We start from the raw sequence: 19,698 nt of genomic DNA, 5'->3' as shown, positions 1-19,698 counted from the left end.
ATTTTGTCAAAATTTTATTTCTATAGAAAATTTTGTCAAAATTTTATTTCTATAGAAAATTTTGTCAAAATTTTATTTCTATAGAAAATTTTGTCATAATTTTATTTCTATAGAAAATTTTGTCAAAATTTTATTTCTATAGACAATTTTGTCAAAATTTTATTTCTATAGAAAATTTTGTCAAAATTTTATTTCTATAGACAATTTTGTCAAAATTTTATTTCTATAGAAAATTTTATTTGACAAAAATTTTGCAAAAACTTTATTAGAAATAAAATTATCTATAGATTTAAATTTTGACAAAAGTATACTTAAATTAAAACTTAAACTAAAATTAAAACCAAAAATTAAAAAAAAAATTAAAAAAAAATAGAAATGAAATTGAAACTAAAATTATTATCAACTAAAACTAAAAATTAAAATTAATGTTTAAATTAAAATTAAAATACAAAATAAAAATTGTTTTAGTATCATTTAACCTTAACAATAATGTGGGTCTGTTGCGAAGAAGTTACTTAATGGAAATTGGAGAAATAAATAACTCATGAAACATAAAAAAATATAATGGTCTTAAGCTCAAAGAAAAAAAATATTTAAATTTTTATTTTTTTATTTAAAACGAAACAAGATCAATTAAAACAAAAGAATTTAAATTGAGTTGAATTTTAAAATAGTCTTTCCGTGAGAATATAAATAAGTCTGTTTACTCGTTTACTCTTACCCATCTTTTAAGAATATTAAAGCAAATAATGATCTATAAATTTAAATTTGGCAGCAACATCTACATAAAGCAAAAACTTGGTTTTACATAATTTTCTATGGAAATAAAATAATTGGACTATAATTAAATGTTTCCAAATTTCTAGAATTTTCATAGTTACTTTTATATATAAAATAACTAATGCCAATATATTCAGATATTGTTTTTTTTTGTTAGTTTGAACTTCTCTTAAAGGATTTCTAATAAAATATGGGAAACAAAGAACTCATTTGAAACTTACCTCATTATTGGCAGATGCATTTGGCATTGTGCCTAATTCTGTACTGGCCGCATCTTTGGAAGTCATGTTTTGTGGCTTATTTTTGATTCTCCCCTCCCAGGAATAAAATGAACAAAAACCCAAAAAGTATTTTTTGTTACAGGTTGGAAGGAGGAGATGATATGACGGCAGGCGGGTTTTGGCAGTTGCTTAAAGGGAAGACACTCCTCGACAAAAGGGGATTCAAGTATTGCTGATTAGTTGGGGAATTTTCCTTTCTCTTGGATTGCTATGTTGCTGTGATATTGATTATTGTACAAAGAATTTCCACCACCAAATTTGGTTTGAATGCTCAATGTGAGCGGATGTTGCCTAAGAAGATTTTATTCTGCAATTATTTCGAAAATGTTGGGGAATATTTCACTTTTAATTGCTTTTCGTTTAGGATGGTGTTTAATGTGGTTTAATGGCGAGTTCACATTGCTGGAATTTCATTTGATTGTTTGCATTTTTTTTAATTACAGGTTTTGGATTTTCTTTCTATCTTTTACTTTTGTTATTAATTTTCTTTTCACGAGTTTCTTTTGTCGGTATTTTCGTATTCACACGGATGCAGATCATGGTGGCCACTCGAGCCAAAAATTATCTTCCAAAATTTGGAAAAAAAATTTACAAATAAAAAAAAAAAACAAAATGTCTGTTTTTGCAATATTTTATTTCTATAGAAAATTTTGTCAAAAATTTACTTCTATTGAAAATTTTGTCAAAATTTTTTTCTATAGAAAATTTTGTCAAAAGTTTTTTCTATAGAAAATTTTGTCAAAATTTTTATTTCTATAAAAAATTTTGTCAAAATTTTATTTCTATAGAAAATTTTGTCAAAATTTTATTTCTACAGAAAAGTTTGTCAAAATTTTATTTCTATGGAAAATTTTGTCAATATTTTACTTCTATGAAAAATTTTGTCAAATTTTATTTCTTTGATAATTTTGTCAAATGTTATTTCTTTGATAATTTTGTCAAAATATTATTTCTAAATAAAATTTTGGCAAAATTTTATTTCTATAAAAAATTTTGTCAAAATTTTATTTCTATAGAACATTTTGTCAAAATTTTATGTCTATAAAACATTTTGTCAAAATGTTATTTCTATAGAAAATTTTATTGTTATAGAAAATTTTGTCAAAATTTTATTTCTATAGAAAATTTTTTCAAAATTTTATTTCTATGGAAAAATTTTGTCAAAATTTTATTTCTATGGAAAAATTTTGTCAAAATTTTATTTCTATAGAAAATTTTTGAAAAATGTTATTTCTATAGAAAATTTTGGCAAAATTGTATGTCTATAAAACATTTTGTCAAAATTTTTCCAAAGAACATTTTGTCAAAATTTTTATTTCTATTGAAAATTTTATCAAAATTTCATTTCTATAGAAAATTTTGTCAAAATTTTATTTCTATAGAAAATTTTGTCAAAATTTTATTTCTGTAGAAAATTTTGTCAAAATTTTAATTTTATAGAAAATTTTGACAGAATTTTATTTTTATAGAATATTTTGTCAAAATTTTATATCTATAAAACATTTTGTCAAAATGTTATTTCTATAGAAAATTTTTGCAAAATGTTATTTCTATAGAAAATTTTTGCAAAATGTTATTTCTATAGAAAATTTTGTCAAAATTTTATTGTTATAGAAAATTTTGTCAAAATTTTATTTCTATAGAAAATTTTGTTAAAATTTTTTTTCTATAGAAAATTTTATCAATTTTTTTTTCTATAGAAAATTTTATCAATTTTTTTTCTATAGAAAATTTTGTCAAAATTTTATTTCTGGAGAAAATTTTGTCAAAATGTTATTTCTATAGAAAATTTTGGTAAAGTTTTATTTCTACAGAAAATTTTGCTAAAACTTTATTTCTATAGAAAATTTTGTCAAAATTTTATTTCTATAAAAAATTTTGTCAAAATTGTATTTCTATAGATAATTTTGTCAAAATTTTATTTCTGTGGAAAAGTTTGTCAAAACTTTATTTCTATGAACAATTATGTGAAAATTTTATTTCTATAGAAAATGATGTCAAAATTTTGGTTCTATAGAAAATTTTTGCAAAATGTTATTTCTATAGAAAATTTTGTCAAAATTTTACTGTTATAGAAAATTTTGTCAAAATTTTATTTCTATAGAAAATTTTTGCAAAATGTTATTTCTATAGAAAATTTTGTCTAAATTTTATTGTTATAGAAAATTTTGTCAAAATTTTATTTCTATAGAAAATTTTGTTAAAATTTTATTTCTATAGAAAATTTTATCAAATTGTTTTTCTATAGAAAATTTTGTCAAAATTTTATTTCTGTAGAAAATTTTGTCAAAATTTTATTTCTATAGAAAATTTTGGTAAAGTTTTATTTCTACAGAAATTTTTGCTAAAATTTTATTTCTATAGAAAATTTCTGTAGAATTTTTTTTTCTATAGAAAATTTTATCATTTTTTTTCTATAGAAAATTTTGTCAAAATTTTATTTCTGTAGAAAATTTCGTCAAAATGTTATTTCTATAGAAAATTTTGTCAAAATTTTATTTCTGTAGAAAATTTTGTCAAAATTTTGTAAAATTATATTTCTGTAGAAAATTTTGTCAAAATTTTATTTCTATAGAAAATTTTGTCAAAATTTTATTTCTGTAGAAAATGTTGTCAAAATTTTATTTCTATAAAAAATTTTGTCAAAATCTCATTTCTATAGAAAATTTTGTCAAAATTATATTTCTGTAGAAAATTTTGTCAAAATTTTATTTCTATAGACAATTTTGGTAAAGTTTTATTTCTACAGAAAATTTTGCTAAAATTTTATTTCTATAGAAAATTTCTGTAGAATTTTTTTTCTATAGAAAATTTTGTCAAAATTTTATTTCTGTAGAAAATTTTGTCAAAATGTTATTTCTATAGAAAATTTTGTCAAAATTTTATTTCTGTAGAAAATTTTGTCAAAATGCTATTTCTATAAAAAATTTTGTCAAAATCTTATTTCTATAGAAAATTTTGTCAAAATTATATTTCTGTAGAAAATTTTGTCAAAATTTTATTTCTATAGAAAATTTTGGTAAAGTTTTATTTCTACAGAAAATTTTGCTAAAATTTTATTTCTATAGAAAATTTCTGTAGAATTTTTTTTCTATAGAAAATTTTATCAATTTTTTTTCTATAGAAAATTTTGTCAAAATTTTATTTCTGTAGAAAATTTTGTCAAAATGTTATTTCTATAGAAAATTTTGGTAAAGTTTTATTTCTACAGAAAATTTTGCTAAAACTTTATTTCTATAGAAAATTTTGTTAAAATTTTATTTCTATAAAAAATTTTGTCAAAATTTTATTTCTATAGAAAATTTTGTCAAAATTTTATTTCTGTAGAAAATTTTGTCAAAATTTTATTTCTATAAAAAATTTTGTCAAAATTTTATTTCTATAAAAAATTTTGTCAAAATCTTATTTCTATAGAAAATTTTGTTAAAATTATATTTCTGTAGAAAATTTTGTCAAAATTTTATTTATATGGACAATTTTGTCAAATTTTATTTCTATAGAAAATTTTGTCAACATTTTATTTCTATTTTCTACTATAAAAAATTTTGTCAAAATTTTGTTGCCTTTAGTGCATTATGTGCAAATGAACTTCGAAATGAGTACAAATAGCATTTTCAAGATAACATTTTCACCTGAAGCTACCACAAAGCATTTTAAAGAAATTCTGAAATGTCTCGAACTCATAAAATATTTGCTTCACATTTAAATCAAAAGAAAAAAGGCGGTGAGGTGGCTTTAAACGGAACATCAGTCTCCTAAACCGAGTTCCATGGGAAAGAAAAGAAACTAAGGGTGACCTTTCCCCTGGCAAAGATCATGAAATTTGCATGATTTCTAAATCACGCCTTCCATTCAATATTTAAATGCGGGGGCCAAGCTTCCACAGACCCATGACATGCAAACATTGGTCTATACTCAAAAACACATATATATGTTTACTTACACATACACGCACCCATACACTGAAAGACGAGTTTTCATTTGTAAGGAATGGAATTTTAGACAAAGGAATTTTTCTTTTTTCTTTAAAAGCAACAAAAAAATTGCCTTTAAAGAAAAAAAAACAATAAAATATTTTGTCTAAATGTTTATTTCTATAGAAAATTTTGTCAAAATTTTATTTCTATAGAAAATTTTGTCAAAATTTTATATCTATAGCAAATATTGTCAAAATTTTATTTCTATAGAAAATTTTGTCAAAATTTTATTTCTATAGCAAATTTTGTCAAAATTTTATTTCTATAGAAAATTTTGTTAAAATGTTTATTTGTATAAAAAATTTTGTCAACATTTTATTTTATAGAAAATTTTGTCAAAATTTTTATTTCCATAGAAAATTTTCTCCAAAATATATTTTATAGAAAATGTTCTCCAAATTTAATTTCTATAGAAAATTTTGCCAAAATTTTATTTCTATAGAAATTTTTATTAAAATTTTATTTTTATAGAAAATTTTGTCAAAATTTTATACCTATAGACAATTTTGTACTTTTTTCCTTTAGTGTATTTATGCATAAGCCTCTCTACTCATCCGTTTGACGACTTGAAGGGTAGTCGGCATTTCCGCTTTTGTTACAGTGGCTTAAAAACATAGTTGCGCATACATGTCTTGATTGCCTTTGTATGAGTGTGTATGGGAAAGTTCGAATGTTGTTGCCCCTTTAGAAGGACCATTTACATGCAATTGACACAGAATTTGTTATTAACTTTTGTTTCCACGCCTCCCTTATCACTGGTTCACCCTTTATCATGGCACCTATTTTCTAATGTAAATGGATATTTTTATGTTGGACTGTGTATATGTGTGTGTATGAGTGTGTTTTTATATGACTTCTTAAGCTTATTCCGTGATTAGAGATTTAAAAGTACATCGTTGTTTTTGCAACAGCAGCCAGTTGCCCCATAGCAAAAATATCATCTATGTCAATAGCAGTGTTGCCACTATTGGGAAATTTCCCCCAAAACTGGGAATTATTGGGGACAAATTTTTTGTGAATGGTCACAAATTTTGCGAGTTGGGGATTTTATGGGGAATTTCAAGAAATTTGGGGATATTTCGAAATCTATTCACTGTTAAAAACAGGCGGTATCTCTACGAAGCATGTACCCTTTCCTTCGACTGAAAATATACCCATTTGTCAAAATTTTATTTCTATAGAAAATTTTGTCAAAATTTTATTTCTATAGAAATTTTATTGTCAAAATTTTATTTCTATAGAAAATTTTGTCAAAATTGTATTTCTAAAGAATTTTGTCAAAAGTTTATTTGTATATACAATTTTGTTAAAATTTTTATTTCTATAGAAAATTTTGTCAAAAGTTTATTTGTATATATAATTTTGTCAAAATTTTATTTCTATAGATTTTTTTTTCAAATTTTTATTTCTATAGAAAATTTTTTCAAAATTTTATTTCTATAGAAAATTTTGTCAAAATTTTATTTCTATAGAAAATTTTGTCAAAATTTTATTTCTATAGAAAATTTTGTCAAAATTTTATTTCTATAGAAAACTTTTTCAAAATTTTATTTCTATAGAAATTTTTTTCAAAATTTTATTTCTATAGAAAATGTTGTCAAAAATTAATTTCTGTGGGAAATTTTGTCAAAATTTTATTTCTATAGAAAATTTTGTCAAAATTGTATATATTTATTTTATACTTTGAATGCGATTCTCAAATTTTTACACTGGTAGAGTATATCACAATGGACTGAATAGTCTAAGTGAGCCTGAATCTTAATCGGGCTGCCACTTTAACCTAACCTTTTACACTGGTAGATATGTTTTCAATGGCTCTAATTGTTGCCACTCTCTCGTATTCTATACAGAAATTTGTGTTCTTTCACAACTTATTCATCTAGGGTGCCAATATGCATATAAAAGAAATTTTCCACAGAATAACGCAAACTCATGGACAAACACAATCATACCGCTTTAAGCTTATTCTGACATTTAAAAACAACAACAAAAAGTGTCGAGATGGAAACGCCGACGACAATACGCCTGTGGTTCTGGCATTTTAAAATGTCTGCATTCATGTATTGCAATGACGATGGCAATGTTGTTCGACGATTTCATTCAAGCCTTGATGTGTACATAAATGTGACAGTGGCTCTGTAATGTTTCTTTTGTTGTTCTTGCTGTTGTTTTCTTTTAGTCTCTGACTATATCACGCAATCAGTGTGGCTTGTTTCTCTATAGGCAAACACATACGTACCAACATACATTGCACGACATGCATACGAGTGTTGATGCTTCCGGCATGTTAGTGTTGTTCTTGTATCATTTTTTCCCCACTAAAGACTGTGGAGAAGGAGTACTTAGTATCAAGGCATAACCATGTTTCAAGTTGAGGGTCGTCATAGTGGGTGAAGATGATATTTTAAAAGTCCATTATACCCTTATAAAGGCTTAGATGTTTGGTATTATAATGAGATATTAAAACCTTTGACACGAGTAATTGTGAAATTAGTTAAAATTGTAAGGGGCTTTTATCGATTTGAATTGAAGATCGACATTTTGACAAAATTTTCTGTAGAAATAAAATATTGTCAAAATTTTCTATAGAAATAAAATTTTGACAAAATTTTCTATAGAAATAAAATATTGTCAAAATTTTCTATAGAAATAAAATTTTGACAAAATTGTCTATGGAAATGATATACAATAAAAAATTATATTTACATATAAAATTTTCTATAGAAATAAATTTTGACAAAATTTTCGATTGAAATAAAATTTTGACAAAAGTTTCGATAGAAATAAAATTTTGACATTATTTTTTTATAGAAATAAAATTTTGCAAAAATGTTCAATAGAAATAAAATTTTGCAAAAATTTTCTATAGAAATAAAATTTTGCAAAAATTTTTTATAGAAATACAAAGTTTTGAGTAAATGTTTTATAGAAATAAAATTTTGCAAAAATTTTCTATAGAAATAAAATTTTGACAAATAATTTCTATAGAAATACAATTTTAAGAACATTTTCGATAGAAATGGAATTTTGAGAATTTTTTTTTTATAGATTTTTGACAAAAATTATTCTATAGAAATAAATTTTTAACAAAATTTTTTGTACAGAAATAAAATTTTGCAAATATTTTCTATAGAAATAAATGTTGACAAAATTTCCTATAGAAATACAATTTTGGCAAAATTTCCTATATATTTGCCAACATTTTCTATAGAAATAAAATTTTGACAAATTTTTTTATAGAAATAAAATTTTGCATAAATTTTCCATAGAAAAAAATTTTTTTTTCTAAAGAAATAAAATTCTGACAAAAATTTTCTATAGAAATAAAATTTTGACAAAAATTTCGATAGAAATAAAATTTTGACGAAATTTTCTATAGAAATAAAATTTTGATAAAAGTTGCGATAGAAATAAAATTTTGCAAAAATTTTCCATTGAAATAAAAATTTGCAAAAATTTTCAATTGAAATAAAATTTTGCAAAAATTTTCTATAGAAATAAAATTTTACAAAAATTTTCTATAGAAATAAAATTTCGACAACATTTTCTATAGAAATAAAATTTTGATACAATTTTCGATAGAATTAAAATTTTGAGAAAATTTTCTATAGATATAAAATTTTGACAAAAATTTTTCTATAGAAATAAATTTTTGACAATTTTTTTTACAGAAATAAAATTTTGTATAGAAATACAATTTTGATAACATTTTCCATGGAAATAAAATTTTAACAAAATTTTCTATAGAAATAAAATGTTGATAAAATTGTATATAGAAATAAAATTTTGACAAAATTTTCTATACAAATAAAATTATGGCAAAAATTTTCTATAGAAATAAGATTTGTACGAAATTTTCTATTGACAAAATGCCTTATAGAAATAAAATTTTGACAAAATTTCCTGTAGAAATAAAATGTTGACAAAATTTCCTAAAGAAATAAAATTTTGCAAAAATTTTCTATAGAAATAAAATGTTGACAAAACTTCCTATAGAAATAAAATTTTTCTATATATTTGCCAACATTTTCTATAGAAATAAAATTTTGAAAAAATTTATTATATAAATAAAATTTTGCATAAATTTTCTATAAAAATAAAATTTTGACACAATTTTCTATAGAAATAAAATTTTAGAAAATGTTCTGTAGAAATACGATTTTGTCAAAATTTTCTATGGAAATAAAATTTTGAAAAAATTTTCTATAGAAATAAAATTTTGACAAATTTTTTTATAGAAATAAAATTTTGCATAAATTTTCCATAGAAAAATTTTTTTTTTCTAAAGAAATAAAATTCTGACAAAAATTTTCTATAGAAATAAAATTTTGACAAGAATTTCGATAGAAATAAATTTTTGAGAAAAGTTGCGATAGAAATAAAATTTTGACAATTTTTTTTTATATAAATAAAATTTTGCAAAAATGTTCAATTGAAATAAAATTTTGCAAAAAATTTCAATTGAAATAAAATTTTGCAAAAATTTTCTATAGAAATACAAAGTTTTGAGTAAATATTTTATAGAAATAAAATTTTACAAAAATTTTTTATAGAAATAAAATTTTGACAACATTTTCTATAGAAATAAAATTTTGACAAAAATTTCGATAGAATTAAAATTTTGAGAAAATTTTCTATAGATATACAATTTTGACAAAAATTTTTCTATAGAAATAAATTTTTGACAATGTTTTTTACAGAAATAAAATTTTGTATAGAAATACTATTTTGATAACATTTTCTATGGAAATAAAATTTTGCCAAATTTTCTATAGAAATAAAATTTTGATAAAATTTTATATAGAAATAAAATTTTGACAAAAATTTCTATACAAATAAAATTATGGCAAAAATTTTCTACAGAAATAAGATTTGTACTAAATTTTCTATTGACAAAATTCCTTATAGAAATAAAATTTTGACAAAATCCCCTTTAGAAATAAAATGTTGACAAAATTTCCTATAGAAATAAAATTTTGCAAAAATTTTCTATAGAAATAAAATGTTGACAAAACTTCCTATAGAAATAAAATTTTGCAAAAATTTTCTATATATTTGCCAACATTTTCTATAGAAATAAAATTTTTAAAAAATTTATTATAGAAATAAAATTTTGCATAAATTTTCTATAAAAATAAAATTTTGACACAATTTTCTATAGAAATAAAAATTTGACAAAATTTTCTATAGAAATAAAATTTTAAGAAAATGTTCTGTAGAAATATAATTTAGTCAAAATTTTCAATGGAAATAAAATTTTGTCAAAATTTTCTATTGAAATAAAATTTTGCAAAAATTTTCTAGTTTTAATTTTAAATTTAAAACTTAATTTCTGCAGCATTTGGTTTCATGACAATTGTGGCCTACAATCTATCTTCCAAATAAACAAAAAAAATTCACTTTCGATGCAGTTGTTATGGATGATGGCTTATGCTAGGAACGATCAGGTGGATTATGCTAAGGAAGGGTTGTGGGGGGGAGGGGGGGGGGGGGTTTGAAGAAACATGATTGCTATGTGCTGACTTGCATTATAGAAGTGCTCTAGTATCACAACCATTAACCCAGTGTCAATGTCGATGTATCCTTGTTAGTCCCCACTGTCTCTTGCCAGTCATAAATGCAATGTGACAAATGCGACAATGTTCAATTCTATAAGTGTGTATGTGAGTGAGAGTTTAAGGATAATGCATCACATGTTCGTGTTTTTCATTTCTATACAAAAACTTTACTTGTTTATCGTTGTTCATCATGACAACCATGTTCTTCAAACAGCCTCCAGTTGAGACACACGTTCGCATATGTAAATTCAATTCGAAGCAAACTATCACAAGGATATTGGAAACTAGAATATATCATATCTCAAGTATTGATGATATATTGATTCACAGAAACAAAAACAAAAAACACATGCAAGAAAAAAATAATTTAAGGATATTATTTTCTATGGGTTTCACTTTCTTCGCCTGGGGCGTAAAGGAAAAGGTATCTCTTCGGAAAAGGTGCACCAAAGGAATACAGACAACTAAATATACAAATGGGACCATATAGATTTGTATTCAACAACAACAACAACAACAACATTTGTACGTTGTCATCTCTCGCCACAGAAGTCAGGGTTATAAGAAATGCAAAACCATTTTCATAACGAATTTTTGTTGAATGTCAAGCTGCAGGCATCTAGAAGTAGAAGAAGGGGTATACTGTACAAGAAACATCGCTTGTTTTTCGCTGTATTTTTTTGGCAAGGTAACCGAAAGAACAGTTGGCTCTATGTGAGATAGCAATGCGTGATTCTATTATAAATTCCATCAATTATAGTGAAAATGTCGCAAATTCTTATTGCTGCAATTTTAATTGGGTAAGGAATTGAGTATTCATTTTCTGAAATGTCTATGTAAGACTGATGGGGTGATTAAAATCAAGGACTAAAAAGGAGAAAAGCAGTTTATGGTAACACATTAAACGAAGATTGAGGAAATTAAAAAAAAAACAAAATCTATAGAAATAAAATTTTGACAAAATTTTCTATAGAAATAAAATTTTGACAAAATTTTCTATAGAAATAAAATTTTGACAAATTTTTCTATAGAAATAAAATGTTGACCAAATTTTCTATAGAAATAAAATTTTGACGAAATTTTCTATAGAAATAAAATTTTGCAAAAATTTTCTATAGAAATAAAATTTTGAGAAAATTTTTTATAGAAATAAAATTTTGAAATGTTCACACAATTTTCTATAGAAATAAAATTTTGAAAAAAAATTCTATAGAAATAAAATTTTGACAAAATTTTCTATAGAAATAAAATTTTGACAAAATTTTCTATAGAAATAAAATTTTGACAAATTTTTCTATAGAAATGAAATGTTGACCAAATTTTCTATAGAAATAAAATTTTGACAAAATTTTCTATAGAAATAAATTTTGACAAAATTTTCTATAGAAATTAAATTTTGACAAAATTTTCTATAGAAATAAAATTTTGACAAAATTTTCTATAGAAATAAAATTTTTACGAAATTTTCTATAGAAATAAAATTTTGACAAAATTTTCTATAGAAATAAAATTTGGACAAAATTTTCTATAGAAATAAACTAGGAGCAGTGGAGAAAAGCGAGTTTTTTTTAATTCAGAAAGTGAGTCTAATATGTAAATAAACATGGCCAAAAAACTATTTTCCCAAGAGATTGAGAGAAACAGACAAAATGGAAAACAGACCAAGGATATAAATTTAGACATTGCCAATATTAAAAACAACGTTACAGTATAATTTATTGCTACCTTTTTTGCCAATACAAAACAAAAAAGAACACGCAAAATTAGGGTTTTTATTTTTCCTCCTTTTTTTTACAAAAGTGATGTAGGCAAGAAAATTCTCAAAAAAAAAAACTAATAATGAAAATTTCTTTGTATTAACTTGGGAGCCCAGTTAAATGAAGCTACAAGCTTCTCTGTCAACATATTATCCTGACGAAGGCTTTCCATCAAAATGATATTGATAACATTTGTTAGTAATTTGCTGTGGGAAAAGTCATTTGTTTCTTTCAATTCCCTTCTGGTCTCTACACAAAATGGCTATTCATCATCTTACTGCAAAAGTCGAATCTTAAACTTAACTATCTTTTTGGACTAGCATGAGTTGATGTATTTCTGTTTTGTCCTTGCGTTGTTTCTTTGGCCCTCTTCGAGGAGGATATCTAGTTGGTGTGTGTGTGTGTGGGAGGGTTTTTCCCCATGTTGTTTTATGACCGCCATCAAAGAAAAATTACTTTATAGCTGTGACGGTTTACAAATGGACTTTTGTGCAAATTGACAAATGTCTGTTTACCAGTTGAATACACCTACCATAAAAAAATGGACTTTAAAAATGGCTGGGCCCCGAGATGGTGGGAGGGCAGCCAGTCCGTCAGTCAGTCGTAACCCAACGACAGATCTATGACAGAAAATACTCTAAAGGCCAACGAGAGTATTGGCTTTGGAAAATATATACACTTGTAGGTCATAGCTGACTCTGTGAAATGATAATGCAAAGTAGACCAAGTAGCTTATTTTTGTAAAAATTTTATTTCTATAGAAAATTTTGTCAAAATTTTATTTCTATAAAAAATTTTGTCAAAATTTTATTTCTATAGATTTTTTTTCAAAATTTTATTTCTATAGCAAATTTTGTCAAACTTTAGTTTCTATAGAAAATTTTGTCAAAATTTTATTTCTACGGAAAATTTTGTCAAAATTTTATTTGCTTTTTTTTTTGCTTTGGAAAATATATACACTTGTAGGTCATAGCTGACTCTGTGAAATGATAATGCAAAGTAGACCAAGTAGCTTATTTTTGTAAAAATTTTATTTCTATAGAAAATTTTGTCAAAATTTTATTTCTATAGAAAATTTTGTCAAAACTTTATTTCTATAGAAAATTTTGTCAAAATTTTGTTTCTATAGATTTTTTTTCAAAATTTTATTTCTATAGAAAATTGCGTCAACATTTCAAAATTTTATTTTTATAAAAAATTTTCTCAAAATTTTATTTCTATAGAAAATTTCGTCAAAATTTTATTTCTATAGAAAATTTTGTAAAAATTTTGTTTCTAATTTGTCAAAATTGTATTTCTATAGATGATTTTGTCAACATTTTAGTTCTATAGCAAATTTTGTCAAAATTTTATTTCTATAGAACATTTTTGAAAAATTTTATTTCTATTGAAAATTTTTGCAAAATTTTATTTTCTTTGAAAATTGTGTTAAAATTTTATTTTTATAGAAAAAATTCTCAAAATTTTATTTGTCAAAATTTCATTTCTATAGAAAATTGTGCCAACATTTTATTTCTATAGAAAATTTTTGTCAAAATCTTATTTTTATGCAAAATTGTGTCAAAATTTTATATCCATAGAAAATTTTGCCATAATTTTATTGATATAGAAAATATGGTCAAAATTTTATTTCTAAAGATTTTTATACTCTCCACCATAGGATGGGGTATATTAGGTTAGGCTAACCTAACCATATATATTCTGGGTCGTGGTGAAATTCTGAGTCGATTTGAGCATGTCCGTCCGTCTGTTGAAATCACACTAACTTCCGAACGAAACAAGCTATCGACTTGAAACGTGGCACAAGTAGTTGTTATTGATGTAGGTCGGATGGCATTGCAAATGGGCCATATCGGTCCACTTTTACGTATAGCCCCCATATAAATGGACCCCCAAAATTGGCTTGCGATTGCTCTAAGAGAAGCAAATTCACCCGATCCGGCTGAAATTTGGTACATGGTGTTAGTATACGGTCTCTAACAACCATACAAAAATTGGTCCACATCGGTCCATAATTACATATAGCCCCCATGTAAACCGATCCCCCGATTTGGCTTGCGGAGCCTTTATGAGAAGCAAATTTCATCCGATCCGGCTGAAATTTTGTACATGGTGTAAGTATATGGTCTCTAATGAACATACAAAAATTGGTCCACATCGGTCCATAATTATATATAGCCCCCATATAACCCGATCACCAGATTTGACCTCCGGAGCCTCTTGGAAGACCAAAATTCATCTGATGCAGTTGATATTTCGTACGTGGTGTTAATATATGGCCTCAAACACCCATGCAAAAATTGGTCGAAATCGGTCAATAATTATATATAGGCCCCATATAAACCGATCCCCAGATTTGACCTCCGGAGCACCTTGGAAGAGCAAAATTCTTCCCATTCGGTTGAAATTTGGTACGTGATGTTAGTATAGGGTATCGAACAACCATGCAGGAATTGGATCCTATCAGTCCATAATAATATATAGCTCCCATATAAACCGATCCCCAGATTTGACCTTCTGTGCCTTTTGGAGAAGCAAAATTTACCCGATCCGGCTGAAATTTGGTACGTGGTGGTAGTATATGATAATTAACAACCATGCCAAAAGTGGTCCATATCAGTCGATAATCATATATAGCCCCCATATAAACCGATCCCGAAATTTGGTTTTCGAGCCTCTTGGAAGAGCAAATTTCATCCGAGTTGAAATTTGGTACATTGTGCTAGTATATGACCATTAACAACCATGCCTAACTAGGTCCATATCGGTCTATAGTTATATATAGCCCTCAGATAAATCGATACCCAATCACACAAAAATTGGTCAATATCAAGTTCATAATTCTATATAGCACCCATATAAGCGACCCCCATATTTCAATTTCCATGTCGATTCGTAATTATTTGTAGACTTACCTAACATATACATAACTTTTTTGTCTAATATATACCACGTATGGACTAACTCACAATTTAGAAAACGATGTTAAGAACTTTTAAGATACCACAACCCAAGTAATTCGATTATGGATGACAGTCTTTCGTAGAAGTTTCAACGCAATCCATGGTGGAGGGTACATAAGATTCGGCCTGGCCGAACTTACAACCGTATATACTTGTTATTGCTAAAGCGTCTCTGTTAGCTGCAAGATTTTGTGTAAAATGAAACTTAAGCTGTTTTGTTTTTTTTTACAAAATTCATTTCTATGCAATTTTTCCGTTTTCGAGACGATGATGGTCTTCTAAGGGGAATATGAAAATTTACCTAGGACACCAGTGGCATTGCGTATGAGTGATGGTGTTGAGCATTGTATCGATAATAAAAATATCACTTAGAAGTTTCAAAACCAAAAGGGTCTGCTGGCATATAGGGATGCCAAACTGAATGGGCATCCTTGGGATTTTTCCAATTTACAAAGTGAAACTTCTTCTTTCTATAATAAACCTCTTAAGCCCCTACGGTATGTGTCATATAGCGTGGGGGAGCTTACAAAAATGAAATTCTACAAAATATCGATTTTCCTCTGGTTTTAAAAACTCTCTTCTCTTTCGGCATTCCTAAGTTTATGCTAGGATAACTGGTATATTCATGGTCGACTATGACTGAAGTCTGTAGCATTTATTGGTGTCTCTGTGAGTGTTGTTCAGTCATAAATAACAAATAAAATGTCAGCATAGTAAGTTTTACTTTTTGTTTCTTTCCGCACACAAATTTCTCATAGGACCTTCTGTCCACGTTTGTGGGTTTCTGTTGCGTGCCATATTCTCAATTTCAATTTCTCTTTCCTGGGGGCGGTTTACCCCTTAGTTTTATTGGATTCCTTCTTTCGATTCGTTGGGGTATTGTGGGAAGATTTTTAAAAATTTCTTTAATCTTTTTTTTATTATTTTAAGGTATTTTTTTCTGAGTGCTCATGGCAATTTTGGTAATTGTTATCCTTTTTATAGGATTTGCTATGTCATTTTGCAGTTGTCAGCGAAATTCCCATATTAAGTAAAATAGAGGAAAGATTTCGTTATAATTAGGAATCGTTTGTGTTTTTTTTGGGGTTTGGAAAAAAAACAGTTTGTGCAATCTTAGCAAAATATTATAAAAGTTTTGGAAAATTATACCACTGTCTAATAAAATGCCACACACATTTACCTATGAGCTAGCTTTAAGAAAGGGGAACACAAAACGGAGTTGCATTCTGCTATGTCATCAAAGAATATTAGCAATATTCTTTGCCATTCTCTTGTAGATTATAACGTGGAATATTATGTACTAGGATATCTAGAAAAAATATTGGGGAGTTAAATTAAAAAATAAAATTTTAATTTCATTTCTATAGAAAATTTTGTGAAAATTTTATTTCTGCAAAAAAAATTCACAAAATTTTATTTCTAAAGGAAATTTTGTCAAAATTTTATTGCTATAGAAAATTTTGTCAAAATTTTATTTCTATAGAAAATTTTGTCAAAATTTTATTTCTATAGAAAATTTTGTCAACATTTTTGTTTCTATAGGAAATTTTGTTAAAATTTTATTTCTATAGAGAATATTTTATTTCTATAGAAAATTTTAGCAAAATTTTATTTCTATAGAAAATTTTAGCAAAATTTTATTTCTATAGAAAATTTTTGCAAAATTTTATTTTTGTAGAAAATTTTTGCAAAATTTTATTTCTATAGAGAATTTTGTCAACATTTTTGCTTCTATAGGAAATTTTGTCAAAATTTTATTTCTATAGAGAATTTTGTCAACATTTTTGTTTCTATAGTAAATTTTGTCAAAATTTTATTTCTATAGAAAATTTTTTGCAAAATTTTATTTCTATAGACAATTTTTGCAAAATTTTATTTCTATAGGAAATTTTTGCAAAATTTTATTTCTATAGAAAATTTTTGCAAAATTTTATTTCTGTAGAAAATTTTTGCAAAATTTTATTTCTATAGAAACTTTTGTCAACATATTATTGCTATAGAAAATTTTGTTAAAAGTTTATTTCAATAGAAAATTTTGTTAAAATTTTATTTGTATAGAAAATTTTGTCAAAATTTTGGTACGACCCAACGCGAAAATAAAAATTTGTAATAACATGATTTATGAATTTATACAAAAATTGCCCAAAATTTTAGTTCAATTGAAAACGATTGTTCCTTTAGTGTCGTTTTCTTCGCAGGTAATTTAATGTAAATTACGAAAGTGGCTGTAAAGCTTTTTTAATCAATTTCGAACTAATTCTCTCTATCAAAGCCTTTTAATTGAAGACCACCACCTCCTCCTCTCCGCCATCGCATGACTCAAAGAACATAAAATTGCCTTAATTTTTTTAATGGATTTTATCTCTTTTTATAGCCTGTGCCACACTGTGGAACAGGGTATTATAAGTTGGTGCATATGTTTGTAACACCTAGAAGGAGACGAGATAGACACATGGTGTCTTTGGCAACAATGCTCAGGGTGGGTCCCTGAGTCGATATAACCATGTCCGTCTGTCCGTCCGTCCGTCTGTCTGTGAACACATTTTTGTGATCAAAGTCTAGGTCGCAATTTAAGTCCAATCGCCTTCAAATTTGGCACATGTTCCTAATTTGGGTCAGAATAGAATTCTATTGATTTTGGAAGAAATCGGTTCAGATTTAGATATAGCTCCCATATATATCTTTCGCCCGATATGCACTATTATGGACCCAGCAGCCAGAGTTTTATGCCGATTTGCTTGAAATTTTGTACAAACATAACACTTAGTCGTATAGTCAAGTGTGCAAAATTTGATTGAAATCGGTTCAGATTTAGATATAGCTCCCATATATATATATATATATATATATATATATATATATATATATATATATATATATATATATATATATATATATATATATATATATATATATATATATATATATATATATATATATATATATATATATATATATATATATATATATATATATATATATATATATATATATATATATATATATATATATATTTCACCCGATATGGACTTATATGGCCCCAGAAGCCAGAGTTTTGGCCCAATTTGGTTGAAATTTTGCACTAGGAGTACAATTAGTAATATAGTCATGTGTGCAAAATTTGATTGAAATCGGTTCAGATTTAGATATAGTTCCCATATATATCTTTCACCCGATATTAGTCCATATGGTCCTAAAAGCCAGAGTTTTGGCCCAATTTGGTTGAAATTTTGCACAGGGAGTAGATTTAGTATTGTAGCTATGCGTGCCAAATTTGGTTGAAATCGATTCAGATTTAGATATAGCTCCCATATATATCTTTCGCCCGATATGCACTTATATGGACCCAAAAGCCAGAGTTTTATTCCGATTAGCTTGAGATTTTGCACAAGGAGTACAATTGGTAGTATAGTCATGTGTGCCAAATTTGATTGAAATCGGTTCAGATTTAGATATAGCTTCCATATATATTTTTCGCCCGATATGGACTTATATGGCCCCAGAAGCCAGAGTTTTGGCCCAATTTGGTTGAAATTTTGCACTAGGAGTGCAATTAGTAATATAGTCATGTGTGCCAAATTTGATTGAAATCGGTTTAGATTTAGATATAGCTCCCATATATATGTTTTTCTGATTTCGACAAAAATGGTCAAAATACCAACATTTTCCTTGTTAAATCGCCACTGCACGCAGAGAAGAAACATGATTGCCACAATCATATTCGAAGAGCAAAATAATATGATAGCAGCTATTTTTGCGGCGACCATGTAACATTTTAACCTGCAACCATGTTGGCTCAGTGAACATGGTTCTAAGAAAAATACAATTGTCCTCATCTAAAATGTTATTATATTGATAAAAAGAATTTTGTTTCCATTAAAAGACAATGGTCACGATCTAAAATGTTATGTTATTCGTCAAAAATGTTTTTTCTTCTAGTAAAAAGAACATGGTCACAACCTAAAATGTTTTGATTTTTATGAAAAAACTTTTTTCGTCGTCGAAAAAAGGACGCCACTTGAGAAAAGAATATACAAAATCAACTTTATTTATTTGTTTTTATTTATTTATAAACTAATTCATTGTTTATTTGTATTTATAATGTCGTGCAAGCAAACTTCACATATTTTTACATACTCTAGTTTGGTTCAATTTCAACAATAAGTAATCATTCCATATTTACTTCGTGCCCATCAAATGTACAAACGCAGACATCATGTAACTGCAAATAAAAATAAATTATACCATATATCAAAATGCAGAACAAAAACCAGGTTAATTTTTTTCAATTACACTTTCCTTTTTTGTATTCACATAAAACCACGTGCCATTTCTGAATAAATAAATTAACACAAAACACAATAATTCCGCATTCTCCGTCC

The 19,698-nt window shown here is 25.6% G+C and overlaps 1 protein-coding gene across 4 annotated transcripts in view; it reads right to left on the bottom strand.

Moving 5' to 3' along the window:
* The window catches only part of ome (dipeptidyl peptidase 4 omega), a 276,903-nt gene that overhangs the window by 49,733 nt on the left and 207,472 nt on the right, over positions 1-19,698 (bottom strand). For 2 of the 4 annotated variants that reach the window (XM_075303725.1, XM_075303726.1), the window contains exon 2: positions 1,002-1,368. The exons of 1 other annotated variant lie outside the window; for it this stretch is intronic. In XM_075303725.1, the coding sequence (XP_075159840.1) occupies positions 1,002-1,067 (66 nt within the window). In that variant the 5' untranslated portion in view covers positions 1,068-1,368. The remainder of the gene's footprint in view (positions 1-1,001; positions 1,369-19,698) is intronic. One more of the 4 variants, XM_075303727.1, reaches the window with a different exon arrangement.

Source organism: Haematobia irritans, chromosome 4 (genome assembly GCF_050003625.1).
Source record: "Haematobia irritans isolate KBUSLIRL chromosome 4, ASM5000362v1, whole genome shotgun sequence".
In the NCBI taxonomy this organism is placed as follows: domain Eukaryota; kingdom Metazoa; phylum Arthropoda; class Insecta; order Diptera; family Muscidae; genus Haematobia; species Haematobia irritans.
Note: the sequence above shows the minus strand (reverse complement) of the source record. Positions and strands in the feature narration are given on the sequence as shown.